We start from the raw sequence: 14,778 nt of genomic DNA on the forward strand, positions 1-14,778 counted from the left end.
AGGGCACCTGACCCACCCTCAAGGAGCCAGGACAAGACTCCTAAAGTAATGCCATTAGCTCAAACTGCAGGAAGAATAGGAGTTGGCAGGTGAAGACTCGCAGTACAAGAGGTGAGTGAAAGAGCCTGGCGTCAGAGGACGTAGCACCCACAGGGAGTTGTGAGTTCCTCATCAGCTATGGCAGGTGTGTGTGGGGTGACAGGAGGGGTCCAGGGAGGGGGTCTGGTGGCGCTGCAGAGGTTGGAATTCTGGAGGGTGGCTGAGAACCACGGGGAGGTCTTGTGGTCAGATCTGCCTCAGAAAACTCTGTGGGGCTCCTAAAGATGGAAGGGAGGGGAACAAGACTGGAGGTCTGGAGGTAACGTGGTCCGGGGTTGGAGAGGAGAGTGCAGCAACCTGGGAAAGGAGGGCCAGGGGAAGGATGACTGAGAATTGAAGCCTAGATTTCTGGCCTGAGTGCAGAGAGGTTAGGGTGTGGGGAGAGACGAGCCTAGCTCTGGGTATACGGAGTTGGAACGGGTGACATCAGGCAGAGGTGCCGTCTTCTCAGCCCGGAATGTGGAGAGGTGTGCTGATGTGCCGGGAGCATCCGGGAGCTGTCAGTGTGCAGGCCATGGCTGGAAGCATCGACAAGGACAGATGAGAACTTACACAGCCTTAGCTGTAGCTGTCTTGAGTGGTTGCTCCAGGAGACATTTGGCAGGAGTTATGTGGCCAGAAATTCCTGGTTAGTTTCTAGCAAAGAATCTAGAAACTGATTTCCAGGGATTTTGACTAAAAAGGGACCAAGCTGACTTTCCTCCCATAGTCCACAAGTCACAGGCAGGACCTGAGAGTCTTGGGCCACCTGTCATCAAAATATCCCGGGGGCATCTGTTAAAGTGTCCAGGTTCTTGGGTCCCACAACAGAGAATGGGACCAGGGACACGTGGTTGGAAATAAAAAGTGTGTGCTCCGGAAGTACTGGGCTGTGACCACATGAACCCTTACAGGCCATTTGCCTAGCACTCTCTCTCCCATATCTGTGTGGTGGGGCTTTCCTTGAATGTGTTCTATTGTGTGAAGCCCAGGTGGGGAAGGGCCCCCAGTCTCTTCCTGTCACCCAGCTGTCACACCCAGGGTAAAGTTGGCTTTTGTTTTTCCATTCTCCTCTTTCCTAAGGGGCCTGGGGTATGTTGCCTTTACCTCACTACTTAAGGAAAGTTAGAGATGGGTCCAGGATAGTTGTGCTGACTCGTTTTCTGTCAACATAAGCTAGGGTCAGAGAAAAGGGAACCTCAAGTGAGAAGATGCCATTATATGACTGGGCTATAAGCAAACCTGTAGGGTATTTTCTTAATTAGTGATTGATGGGGGAGGGCCCAGCCCATTATGGGTGGTGCCATCCCTCAGCTGGTGGTCCTGGGTTCTATAGTGAGAAAGCAGGTTGAGCAAGCCATGAGGAGCAAACCAGTAAGCAGCACCCCTCCATGGCCTCTGCATCAGCTCCTGTCTCCAGGTTCCTGCCCTGTTTGAGTTCCTGTCCTGACTTCCTTCAGTGATGAACTATGATGTGGAAGTGTAAGTCAGACAAACCCTTTCCTCCCCAACATGCTTTTGGTCACAGTGTTTTATCACAGCAGTAGGAACCCTAACTGAAAACAGGGGTGTGGTGCCTTACTCAGAGTGTCTGCCCTGCTTGCCCCCAAGCCTGTCCTGTCCTATTATACTTTGGTAAAGTTTTTGTGGTTGAGACACAGTCTCACTGAGTAACCACAACTGGCCTCCAGTTCACAGAGGTCTTCCTGCCTATGCCTCCCAAGTGCTGGGATTACAGGGGTGTTCATTCCTCCACACCCATCTCTGCTAGAATTTTACTATAATGAAATTGTTTATTAGTAGAATAATTTATCTTAATATAAAAAATTTTAAAACAATATGAATATGTTTATACTTATTACATACAAGAAATTGGAACAGGAAACACATCCTTTTATGTAGGAGCTACATTGTGCTACCTCGTTTAAAGAGACTTCTTAACACACGAATTTCTGATACTCTGGTTTGGTGTAGGAGGTCTTTCTGTTGGGCCACCAGCTCCCCAGTAATGACATGGAGACTTATTAATTATGAAACCTTGGCCTTCAGCATAGGCTTGTTCCCAGCTAGCTCTTATAACTTAACCAGTTTTGATTCATCTACGGTCTACCTCGTGGCTTTTCACCTCTCTTTCATTTTGTATGTCTGACTTGCTCCGTGTTTCGCTGGCATCTCCCTCACATGCCCAGATTCATCCTGAGTGCCTCCCTCTGCCCGGAAGTCCCACCTAACCTCTCCTGCCTAGCTATTGGCCATTCAGCTCTTTATCAAACCAATCAGGTGCCTTGGGCAGGGACACATCTTTATAGTGTACGAAAAGATTATCCCGCAACAGTTGGGCGTATCAGTAGTTTTTGCATACCAGTGACCACACCAAGAAAGATTTGTAGTTAAAAGGAACAGGCATTTTTCTTACAAAAATGAATTGGTGTGCGCACACACATGTGTGCATGTGTGTAAACGTACAGGTGTGGATTGAGCTCAGGCCCTTTCATCCATGCAGCTAGCACTTTGCTGACGAAGCCATTTCCCCATCACTTAACTAATTTTTTTCATTTTAAATATCTTCCCTTAACTACTTTTTGTTTTCTGGTTTTCTTTTGTTTGAGACAGAGTCTCACTACATAGCCCAGGCTGACCCCTAGTCTACCACCTTCCTTCCCTGTTCCCCCAGCGCTTTAATCCCCAGGGATTAAAGGCATCCAACACCATATTCAGCTTTAACTAAATAATATTTTTTAAATTAAGAATTGGCCATGGGCCAGAAGTGGTGGCACATGGCTGTAATTCCTGGCACCCGAGAGGCAGGAAAGCCCGTGAGTTCCAGATGAAGCTGGGCCTCAAAGCACCATGGGCTGGGCTGTATCTCAGTGACAGAGTACTTGCCTAGCAGGTGTCAGGTCCTGAGTTCGAGCCCTGACACTGCAAGGAAGAGGACAGGGTCTTGCCGGGGAGAATGCGTTAGCACTGTACTTAGCACTGGCTGCGTAATCAGCACTGGCTTGGGCAGGGGGCTTTTGATGAAGGTTCAGTGGGAAGGACAGATCTGGAACTGACTGAATTAAAAATTGCTGTGGGCTAGGGATGTGACTCAGTTGGTAGAGCTCTTGCCTGGTATGCGTGAAGTACCAGGTTCAATGTCTAGCACTACATAAAATAGTGTGTGGTAGTGCAGCCCTGTGATTCCAGAGCCCGTGGCTCCCTGGAGCTCAAGGTCACTGTTGGCTAGAGTGAGTGTGAGGTCAGCCTGAGCTACTTGACACTTTTTAGAATGCAAGATCAAGAGCATGAAGTTTGAAGATGAATGGAAATAAACAAAATAAATAAATGAAGGAAGGGAGGGAGGACATGGCTGCTCCTAGGTGTGGTGGAGGAGCAAGTTTATTGTAGATAAAAGGGAGAGCGTAGCCAGAGGCAGGGACAACTGGGAGAGTCCAGAGTGGACATGACCCTGAGCTGGGCCCTGTGTGGAGAAAGGGGAGAGCCAGGAGGGTAAAGGGGAGACAGGAAGGGAGAAAGGCTGGGTAGGTAAACCGTCTGGATTATATAAGGAAGGGCAGCTGGGGGAAAGGCAGCCTCTGGGCTGGAGAAGTTTAGGGTAGAGGGTGGGTGTGCCAGCCAGAAGGACCCTGTAACAGGGAGGGACTGAGGGATGCTGGGAGAACCTGGCGGCCAGGTCCACTGATGACGTTAAATGGGCACCTCAGTTAGCCCATTGTCCTGGGTTTGAGACCTAACAACGACCACTGGGTCCGTGAGCATCTCTCCATCCCGGCATCTGATTATGAGGCTTGAGCCCAGGACCAGGCTTCTGAGCTTTAGTAAAACCCTGGCATGAAGTAAACAGCGCACAGGGCAGTGTCCCACTGGATAGAGAGATTGTGTCCTCGGAAACAAGAGTGGGAACTCTTACCAACTGTGAACTGCTGGGACTGTGTGGGAAGGAAAAGACTTGCATGCTCTTCTTGTAGGGTTTGTTATTACTACACAGTGTGTTATTACTGCACAGTGTGTGTGCGCGCGTGCGCATGTACCACAGCGTGGGTGTGGAGGTCAGAGGACAACTCTAGGGAGTTGGTTCTCCCCCCACACTCTCCTGGGAATTGAACTCAGGTTGTCGGGCTTGTCAGCAAGTGCATTCACCCCCTAAACCATCGTCTCCGGCAGTTTTTGACCATCCTTTGACTTTGTCTTTCCTCTGTCCCGCTTAGATCATCATGCTCAGGAATGACATCTACCGCTGCCGGGCGTCAGGCATCTTTCTGCGATTGGAGGGTGGAGGCCTGATCGCCGGCAACAACATCTACCACAACGCAGAGGCTGGCGTGGACATTCGCAAGAAATCCAACCCACTCATCCTGGTACTTTCCTCCGTCCTTGGGCCGTTCAGCCTGGCTCTCGATTTTTAGAAACCTTGTCTGAGGATGTTTAAGTATTTCAGATTGGTTCCTGCCCATTTTTGTGTGTCCTCGTCTCGTGACTCTAGGTGTATTAGTGATGACTTTGGAGAAGTCACCTCCTGAAATCGTCACACCAGTAGGTTTACTGGACAGTGAGTCTAGTCCAGTTGGTGAGTCCCAGCTTCCATGAGAGGCCAAGCCTTAAGAGATAAGGTACAGAGTGATGGAGGATGATACTCAACATCAGCCTCTGGCCTCCATGCACATGCACACATTTATACATGTGCACATACACAAGCACACGTTTATCACATACACAAAGTCCTTGCATATATGACCAGTATATGAGAGGCTGGTTCCTTCTCTATTCTGGCTTTTCCAGAGATTTCCAGAAATGGGAATGTTGAGTTTAGAAAGGTGGTAGGCATCCTGAAATGGATGCTCATTTCAATACCAGATGCTTCTAAAGCTGTAGATATTAGTCATCCTATGAAGGAGAATGGGTTTCTAGGTGGAGGTGTGGGGTGCAGGGGGGTGAAGGACCTTGCTGGCTACTAACAGGACTATGATTTGAGTTCAGGCAATCTAACTCAGGATGGATGTGCTTAGCTCATTCTAACCAAACGGGCCCTGAGAATTCTGAGAAGAGAGTTCATAATGCACTTAAAAAGACACACCCAGCCAGTGACTTCTGCCCATCCCTTCCCCTCACGGGGTCGATGCTGTGCAGCTGGGTGATCCACTGCCTCCACGTAGGAAGTTCCTGACACTGTTACTGGAAAGATGCCAGGAGTCTGCTGGCAGAGGGGCAGGCTGCTTCAGCAGGCAGAGCAGGGTCCTGGCTTAGTGCAGTGAGGCAGGTAAGTCCTGTCGCATGTGCCCACCTCTCTAAGATCTTCAGTCTTTTGAAGGGCATCTCGGGCAGTGACTGCCTGTGAGCTAGCCAGCGCCTTCAGAGATCTCAAAAGAGAGCAAGTTAGGAGAGCTTGTAGCCCTGTAACCTGCTGTGGTGGTTACCTCTTAGTGTACAAAGTCAAAACAAATACAGCCAGGGCACCTGGGTAGAGAAAGGCTGAGCTGAGCAACTGTGGCGTGAGTGTGAGGTGTTTCGAAGATGACTTCCTCCCTGTGCAAGGAGGCGTGGGGACTTTAATCCAGGAACTTTGTACATGTTCATGTAGAAAACACTGTAGGGGTGGGCACATTTCCAGGCATGCTCACGTAGGGATGCATTTTAGTTTAAGGCCATAATTTAAGAAGAGAAGATGGTGAGCACACTTCAGACATGCTTAGCTCAAGGTCATGGAGCACATGCTCAAAAGGTTAAAATGATGGACAGAAACACCAGGACATGCTTTGATTTTGTCATAGTCTTACTTGAAGATAAAGGAAAGAGTATTTTGATGGTGCATTAATGTAGGAATTTTCCTACTTTGATTAATGGCTCAAAACAAGATGTGTTTTAAGGCTCTGTGACATTGTTTTGTTTGTTTGGTTTGGGTTTGAGTTAATGTTTTCTTTAATAGGGGCTTGTTATAGCTCTAGCTAGCCTTGGACCTGGGATCCTCCTGCCTCAGTGCTGGGATTACTGCTCTGCCCAAGCTGGGCAACCTGGATTGTTTGGAAGGGCTTGTTGACCTCTAGCATCTACACTCATTCACATACCTGTACATATAGACACATACACATGCACACACATATACTTCTACACACATAAGTAATTAGAATGAGAAAATTTTACCAAAAGTTTTGTGATCTCAAATTTTGAAGTCTCTACCCTAAGAGACAGCAAAACTAGGTTTCAGATCAGCTCTCTCATAGACATTTTTTCCAGACTCATTCCTGTTCCCTGTTTGTACAGAGAGGAGTCAGAAGTGAGTCTCCTCAGCATCCTGCACTGATAGACCTCCTCTGGTCTTTGTCCATGAGGCAGGTAGCCCCTCAGTCCTGCATCCTTTCACAGGCCTCCTTTGAAAAAGGACCAGAAGCCAAGTGATTCTTACCCCTCTGTGAGGGTAGCCTCCATGGAACTGTCACTGGCCCACATTTTCTTGTACTGAACTGATGCCTTTCCCTGAGGGGTGGCCACATGGGTCCAGGTTGGTGTGGCCTGACTGGATGATTTTGAATTGGGGGTGGGGAGCTCTGGAGAGGCTCAGACACTTTCCTCCTGCCTTGGAAAAAAAGCACAGGGTGCCTCAAAGGCAAAGGGCACATAGCCATTCCAAGGCTCCAGGGAGGACCCCTTCATCTTCACATCCTACTGTTTGCATGCACACACCTGTGCAAGGAAGGCAGCTACAGAGCTTAGTCCCTTAGTTGGGTGCTAGGGAACTTGTGATGGTGTTCTCGCCATGGTTGCATCCATCTTGGTGCAGCTGTGAGGCGGTGTGCAAGCATTCTCCGCACTCTGACATTCTGTCCGCCACATCTCACTTTCACTTCCAGTGTAACCAGATTCACCACGGGCTTCGATCTGGCATTGTTGTCCTTGGCAATGGGAAAGGCGTCATCAAGAACAACCAAATCTTCTCAAATAAGGAGGCTGGCATTTATATCCTGTACCACGGAAATCCAATTGTGAGGTAGGTACTGCTCCGCCCAGACTATCTGGCTCTTCCACGGCCCTCACGCCCCTTCTCCGTGTCTGTCTTCCACTTGAAAGCCTGTTTGTTTACTACAGCTGTCTGCGAAGAAGCCTCTTCAGCCATAATCCCACCCCAGTACCACAGCTGTCCTGCCACTCCCGTCTTCCCTTCCAGCTAGCTGTGAGCAGGCATTCTGTGTGGCTGGCAGACACTACTGTGCACTTCTAACAGACACAGCGAAGGCAAACACGTGCCGACTGCTCCCCGGGAGCTGACTCTGTCTGGAAGGAGGAAAGGCACTTGCCAGCAAGCCTGACAAGCTGAGTTTGATCCCAGGGACTCACAGAGTAGAGAGAGAGAACCAACTATTGCAGGTTGTTCTCTGACCTCTGTAGGTGTGCTGTTGTATATGTGCCCAGACACACAGACACCGAATGAATGAATGGATGAATGGATGGATGAATGAATATATAAAAGACGACGGCCCTGGCTGTGGGAGTCCAACTTCCACCTTTTGAAGGGTTCTTGGGTGGAGGAGAGAGGAATGAGGAAATATTAGGTAGAAAGACAGAGATGTTAAGAAAGATAAAAGACACAGGATAGGTTTGGGAGGGCCCTGGGTCAATACCCAGCCACCCAGAGCTTTATTCAAAAGGGCTTTTTATAATATTCGAAGGGGAGAGGCAAAAGACCTCCCCCTTGTAAGATCAGAGCACACCGTACAGCCAAATGCAGACCCTTCCAAACACCTGGTAACCACACCCGTGGCCAAATCATCCCATTATGCAGCCCTGCTGGGTAAAGAAGCTCAGATTCTCTGAGTAATTCTGGCCTCCACATGAATGCGGGCTATGATCTTTATGTGCTGTAGGTCATCGGTAGGAAGGGAGGGGCAGGGTTGGGTGTGTCCGCCATCCTAGCAGTAGTCGTGGGGCAGACTGATGGGCGCCGTTGGTGCTGTCAGGAGGAAAGAACCATTCTGGCTAAGAGCATGGAGGAAAGCCTTTCACTAGAAGTGCCATTTGAGTTGATTTCAATGGCTGGGCATAGTGCATGGAAGAAAACTTGCCCAGCATGCACTAGGCCCTGGAAGGTTCAGTCTTCCACATTAAAAAAGGAGGAGGAAGAGGAAATGGCTGGGTTTTTAAATACGGGTAGGACTTGAACTCTCTCGGAGCTGTAGTGGCCGGTTCTAGGAACAAGAACAGTAGGAGGACAGGTGGCCAAGCAGCCAGGGAGGGGCCCTCCGCAAGGGCAGCAAGTGCTCAGCCATCTCTCCTGTGCCAGTCAGTGTTCTAAAATGGAGGCTGACCCTCCATTTTAGTGAATCAGTGCCCGGTGGGCTCTGTAGTGCGACCTTCTGTACCCACGGGTATGCCTCTGCCTCTGCCATGCAGCGTAAGAGTGGAAAGAAATGGCGGAAGGCCTTGTACTGAAGCGGACAGGCTGCGGCAGCCAGCCTGAGAAGGGTGGGCTGAGATTCTGAGCAGAAGCCTCAGTTACGTCGGAGCGTTAGGAAAGCTGGCTTTGGTGTGCGGCAATGCGCTCTGCGATGCTTTTCCCCGGCACTTGTCCATCCGAGTTTGTCTGAACGTTGTTGGGTGGCACTTAGCGATGTCACTTGGGGAAGTTCCAGGTCATAACCGTATCGTTGTTCCCCATGTTTTATCTAGTCCTCCTACTTTTAGGCAGATAGTATCCGTTGCTGAAGACAGCTTGCATAAGCCTAGCGTGTAGACCTAGTGCGCCCTGCTTGTGCTGGGAAACCATGAAAGAGTCAAATGAAGACTCCCAAGTCAGTGTTGCTGTTTTTTAAAACACAGTCATCCTGAGAGGATGGGCTGTGCTTTTATTCCTCCACATTTCTCTGTTTTAGGAGGTGGGTACAGAGGAGGGGAGGAGAGGGGACACAGCAGAGTCCTCGATCCCCAGCTGAGGCACCACAGCACTGAGAGCTGTAGAGCTCTGATGAGTCTAAGAAAGCTTGGTACAGCATCCTAGGAATTCTTCATGCTGCTAAGACTTGCCCTGTGATACGTGCACCATGGTGACATCTCTGTTAATGGTGTGTGTTGACTGATGCAGTACAGAAAAGCCATAGAGAGTTGGATATTATTGTGCTTATATCCAGAGTTATGAGTTTAGTGTTGGGTCAAGCTGTCCCAGGGCAGATCAGGATTTCCAAGTGCTTAGCTTATGGGATTTCAAAAGGCGGCTGTTTCCTGTGATGTGAACTTGGGCCATTAGGAAGCCTACTAAGGAAGGAAATGGGGCAGGTGAGGGGTCTGTAGGTAAAAGCACTTACTATGTAAGCCTGATGACCAGAGCTTGATCCCTGGAACAGGTAAGTCATGCTCTGACCTCCACATGTATGCTGTAGCACTTGTGCACCTGCGCATGCACACACACACACACACACGCGCGCACACACACACACACACACACACACACACGCGCGCGCACACACGCACGCACGCACGCACTCGAACAGTAACATTTTGAAAGTGTTTTAAAGGAAGGCACCTTGAAGTATGACATAGGTGCCTTGGTCTCACATCTTTCCCTGTCTTCTGTTTTAGCGGAAACCACATCTTCAAGGGCCGTGCAGCTGGCATAGCAGTGAACGAGAATGGCAAGGGCCTCATCACAGGTACGTGATAGGAACTACTGGAGCCATAGCCAGCCAATGCAGGTGGCAGCTGAGCCCCCGTCCCCCGGCATCACCCCCACCAGCTTCAGGCCCTTATGCCACTCCTTTGCTTACCCCAGACCTCCTTCTGTGATTAGCAGGTGGGCATTCAGGGTGCCAGTTCTATGGGGGTCATGCTTTTCATAGGAGGGCCCAGCGCAGCGTAGGGGGAGTACCACCTCTGCCAGCTGCTGGCCAGCCAGCCCACACCTCCAGCTGCACCAATTAAACAGGTGTCTGAGATTTCCATACTTCAGTGTGAGCTTCTGCCTGCTCTGCAAGTCTGTCTGCCCAGTCCTTACGTGTCTGTGATGTCTCAACTCATGCCGCTTCCTGTGGGGAAGCCTGCCCTAGCTCCCCTCATCCATAGAGAATGCCCGCTGTGCCCAGGACACCTCCTCTGTTGAACAATTTACAGAATTTCTTAGTGCTTTGTTTTGTCTGTCTCCTCTGGTGCCAGGCAGGGATCACATCTGCCCGCTATATCATTAGAGCCTGGCATTTTCTTTTCTTGGTTTTTTGAGACAGGGTTTCTCTGTGTAGCCTTGGCTGTCCTGGAACTTGCTATGTAGACCAGGCTGGCCTCGAACTCAGAGATCTGCCTGCCTCTGGGATTAAAGGCGTGCACCACCACCTCGCAGCATGGAGCCTGGGATCTTGATTGCATGTAACCATCCTTTACCAAATACTCATAACTCAGTTGTAGACCACATGCCTGGCGTGTGTGTGGCCCTAGATTAGATCCCAGCATTGAGAAAAAGGAAAAAACAACAGACAAACAAAACCACTTATTGAGCACCAACTGTGTGCAGCCCTAGTTTCAGGAGCCGGACATGGGGTGAAAAAGGAAACAGATACCAACTCTGCTTTCAGTTAGAAGAGAAACCATGTAAATAAGTAAAAGCATATGTAGACAAAACCACCCATCTGAGAGTGATGCAGTCATTTGCGTAAGTTGGTAGAAGGACTGTGTGGGCACTTGAAATCGTCTGATTGTCGTGGACCTCAAGGATGACACATAATTCAGAACCTGAGCGATGGGAGGAGTCCGGCTCTGGGTGCAGGGCCACCTGTGGAAGCAGACTCACACCTAAGCAGGACTGCTTGTAGGATGGAGTGTATGAGCAGGAGGTGAAGGGGGTGAGATAGGCTTGCAGAGGCAGGAAGAGCCCATCACACGGGGTCTATAAACACCTCAGCCGGGTGGTGGCGGCGGCACATACCTTTAATTACAGCACTCGGGAGGCAGAGGTAGGTGGATCTCTGTGAGTTCCAGACCAGTCTGGTCTACAGAGTGAGTTCCAGGACAGCCAGGGTTACACAGAGAAAACCTGTCTTGAAACCCTCCCCCACCGAAAAAAAAAGTGTCCCAGTCCCTGGAACCAAGTCTGCCTTGTCACTGTGCTGAGGTAGTAGTGTCCAGGACCACCCTTCTGATGTGAGACTCTTCTAAGTCCTAGAAGAGGTAGCTCCCAGGGATGGGGCAGGGCAGTGAGGTCAGGGTGCAGGCCTAGGCTGAGGACAAGCAGTCTCAAGGCTGCTGGGTAGAGTGGGTATGGAGACACAGGAGTGTACAAGACAGACAGAGACTTTGTCCTTGGGAAAGCGGATGAGTCCCTGAAGCAGCCAGTGAGTAAGCGTACTGGCTGCTGGCGGCCTAGGGGTGGGTGTCCTGCTCGGGGTGAAGGTTGGGGAGTGCTTTCTTTCAGCTGTCCTAGTCATCATGGCCTGCGCCGGAGGTGGCTCTTGGGTACTGACCTTTCCACGTCTCCCATAGAAAACGTCATCCGTGAGAATCAATGGGGAGGGGTAGACATCCGCCGTGGCGGCGTCCCTGTCCTCAGGAGCAACCTCATCTGCTTTGGCTACTCCGATGGTGTGGTCGTGGGCGACGAAGGCAGAGGACTGATAGAGGGGAACACCATCTATGGTGAGGAGCATGTCCCCGGGGCAGTGTTCTACAGCAGCCCACCTGGGAGGCAGAAAGCCCAGCTTTCAGCGTTAGCCTGGGGGTTCTGAGAAAGCAGTCAGCTCCTCCAGGCCTCAGAGACATCCTGTGTAAAACAGACATGGTCTCGGGCCTCTTAGCGGGAGGGCTCCTCCTATACCTCCTGACGCACCTGGAGCCCAGAGGTCAGCAAGCAGTACTGCGTGTGAGACAGTAAAAGGCAGGGTGTTCTCTGCTACAGTGGCCCTGTGAGCTCCAGTTCATGGGCATCTAAGTCCTCCCATCCCTTCAATGCAAACAATGGGAGATTTCACAGAAAAACAGGGTTATTACAGAAAATACTGTTCTCACCATGGGACTGGAAGCAAAGCCTTAACTTTTCTGGACTGTATCTAGTAATGTCTGTAGCTAGTGTTCTTCAAGCCTAACTGTGTGCGTTGTCACATTTAATCTTCAAGACTACCTTGTAGAGGTACAGTTATCAACCCCAACTTAAAGATGCGGATGTCTACTAAGGCACACAAGCCAGTAACTCACTCGGTTCCTCCTAGGAAGTGGTAGGACGGGGGTCACACTGAGTCAGTCCCTCCTAGGAAGTGGTAGGACGGGGGTCACACTGAGTCAGTCCCTCCTAGGAAGTGGTAGGACGGGGGTCACACTGAGTCAGTCCCTCCTAGGAAGTGGTAGGACAGGGGTCACACTGAGCCTGTCCCTCCTAGGAAGTGGTAGGACGGGGGTCACACTGAGTCAGTCCCTCCTAGGAAGTGGTAGGATGGGGTTCACACTGAGCCTGCTCCCATGCAGAAGCATTGGTGCCCCCTGTACACTGCCCCATGGAGCTCGGCAGTGGTCAGAGCACTTCATACCCTGCGGAATGGCTCCAGATAGTGAGGCGGATTGATCATTGCCCCTGTGTATGAAGGAGAAGCCCATAGCCAGAGCTGTGAAGTGACTTGTCTCAGTACGTTTTAATTCCCCTTTTGGGGTGACACTGGGTGCTGCTTCACCAATCTTGGGTGTCAGTGACAGGCTTTTTTCACTGTCCCAGCTAACAAAGGCTGTGGTGTGTGGATGATGTCCTCCAGCCTGCCCCATGTCACCAGCAACCATGTGAGCTACAATGGCCTGTATGGAGTGGCAGTGTTCAGCCAGAAAGATGGCTCTGGTGAGTTTCCTGGAGGCCATGGGGCTCAGGAGAACTTCAGCGAGGATGGGGATGCCATCCTGTGGGAGACGGAGCTGGAGAAGGAGGATGACCCCCTGCGGCGGCCCGTCACCATAGCTCTCGTGGAGTCTAACAATATTAATCACAATGGAGGTGAGTGGGCCCCCAGCCCCTGTGGTACCTTTCCATGGCTCCCACTGTCCTGGGGCTCTCCATGCGCTGCTCCCAACCCACCCTTCTAGCTTCATTAGCTGCTTAATGAATAACTCAGCCCCAAGACTTTCCCCCAGACTCAAATCCATTTCTTCTTCCTCTGCCCCACTGACTTCAAAATGTGTGGCTTTCGCCTGAAATCCACTTTCTTCCTATCCACCCCACACCGACGAGGCCTTTCTAACTGCAAACACACCCCCTCACCCTTTCTTCCTTGGATTTGTGCCCTGACCCATACCCAATGTGACCTGCATGTGTATCTGTATGCCACATTCATGCCTCATGCTCATGGAGGTCAGAAGAGGGCATTGGATCCCTCTGGAACTGCAGTTACAGGTGGTTGTGAGCTACCATGTGGGTGCTGGGACTCGAACCAGGTGATCTACAAGAGCAAGTGAGATCAGTAACAGCAGCCCCAGGGGAGCGAGTTCTGCCTGCACACACCCAGTGAAGGAATTCTTTCATGAAGCTCTGCTGCCTGGTAGCACAGGCTAAGCCATGTAAGATGACTCATCCAAGCTAGGGAAAGCAGCCCCGGTGTTACCAAGAGGCTGGCTCAGACAGCTGAACCAGCCTAGGGCGTGTCCCCAGCCGCCCCCTCCTGGTGCTGCCTCGGTCCCTTTACTACTGCGACCTCCTACCACTATAGGACGAGGCTGTAGGAGACCTGGGGTGGAAGCGTGGGCCGGAGGACTGTTGGACCTAAGGGATCTTCTTACAGCCTGTGTCCCTGGCCACCTTAGCAGGGACTCGGTGCCTCTCCCCACCATCCTGCAGCGCACTTCAGGCGAGGCTGTTCCTCCTGACTGGCATTGTCGGGATTGACTCTGGGATGGATCACCTATGCTCTTCCCACTCCCACACTCTGTAGCATCAGGACTCTTTGTCCAGAGCAGCGAGGCCCTGCAGGTCATCACCAATGTGATCCATGCCAATGGGAACAGAGGCATCACCATTGTTCAGAGCAGCCAGCTCACAAGGGTGGCCAACAACAGCATCTCCTGCAACCGCCAGAGTGGGGTCAAGGTCGAAGCCCAGTGCAAGGTGGAGCTCTGGGGCAACGGTATCTATGACAACCGAGGCCATGGCATCATTACCAAGGGTGACAGTACTGCCGTTGTGGAAAATGACATCATTGGCAACCGGGGCAGTGGACTGCAGCTGCTGCCCAGGTCTGACACTAAGGTAAGGGTAGGATGTGTATGATGCAAGGTACCAGCGGGCCTCAGGCCTGGCATGCACACTTTGCTGAGAAACAGAACCGTCAGCACTCAGAGCTGTAAAGAGAATCAGAACTCAGTCTGGATGACATGGTCCACAGAGGGGGAGCCTCACAGAGGGGGAGCCTATAAACTGGGCCCCAAAGGAGGGACAAGAGTTCTTCAGCAGGAAGCCAAGAGTCATGGTGCTGGGAGCCTTCTGGGTGTCTTCTTGGTCTCTGTGTCAAAGTCCCAGCTATTTCAGCTCTTTGCTGACAGAATAAGCCTGCACTGGACCATTGTGCAGTAGATACTGTATGCCAGGAGAGAGTCCGTAGGCCTTTGCACACACTGTGGTCTGTATGGGGAGGCCTCTTAGTCATCCATATTCCCGACTGTCACATTTTTAAGGAAGACCTGCAGAGTCGCCCAGGCTATTTGAAGTGCTCTTTTTTGGACCTTTGGGGCATCTGCCCACAACCTCCTGAGCACTCCTCA

General features: G+C 51.0%; 1 protein-coding gene across 4 annotated transcripts in view; it reads left to right on the forward strand.

Annotated features, from left to right (window-relative positions):
* Fbxo10 (F-box protein 10) overlaps positions 1-14,778 on the forward strand; it is a 49,857-nt gene that overhangs the window by 26,550 nt on the left and 8,529 nt on the right. For 3 of the 4 annotated variants that reach the window (XM_052715118.1, XM_052715117.1, XM_052715119.1), the window contains 6 exons: positions 4,290-4,439; positions 6,927-7,063; positions 9,646-9,716; positions 11,533-11,685; positions 12,752-13,021; positions 13,953-14,266. In XM_052715118.1, the coding sequence (XP_052571078.1) occupies positions 4,290-4,439; positions 6,927-7,063; positions 9,646-9,716; positions 11,533-11,685; positions 12,752-13,021; positions 13,953-14,266 (1,095 nt within the window). Of the gene's footprint in view, positions 1-4,289; positions 4,440-6,926; positions 7,064-9,645; positions 9,717-11,532; positions 11,686-12,751; positions 13,022-13,824; positions 14,267-14,778 lie in introns of those variants that run through there. The other variant, XM_052715120.1, reaches the window with a different exon arrangement.

This window comes from Peromyscus californicus, unplaced genomic scaffold (genome assembly GCF_007827085.1).
Source record: "Peromyscus californicus insignis strain IS unplaced genomic scaffold, ASM782708v3 Scaffold_5__1_contigs__length_169319896, whole genome shotgun sequence".
Lineage (NCBI taxonomy): Eukaryota > Metazoa > Chordata > Mammalia > Rodentia > Cricetidae > Peromyscus > Peromyscus californicus.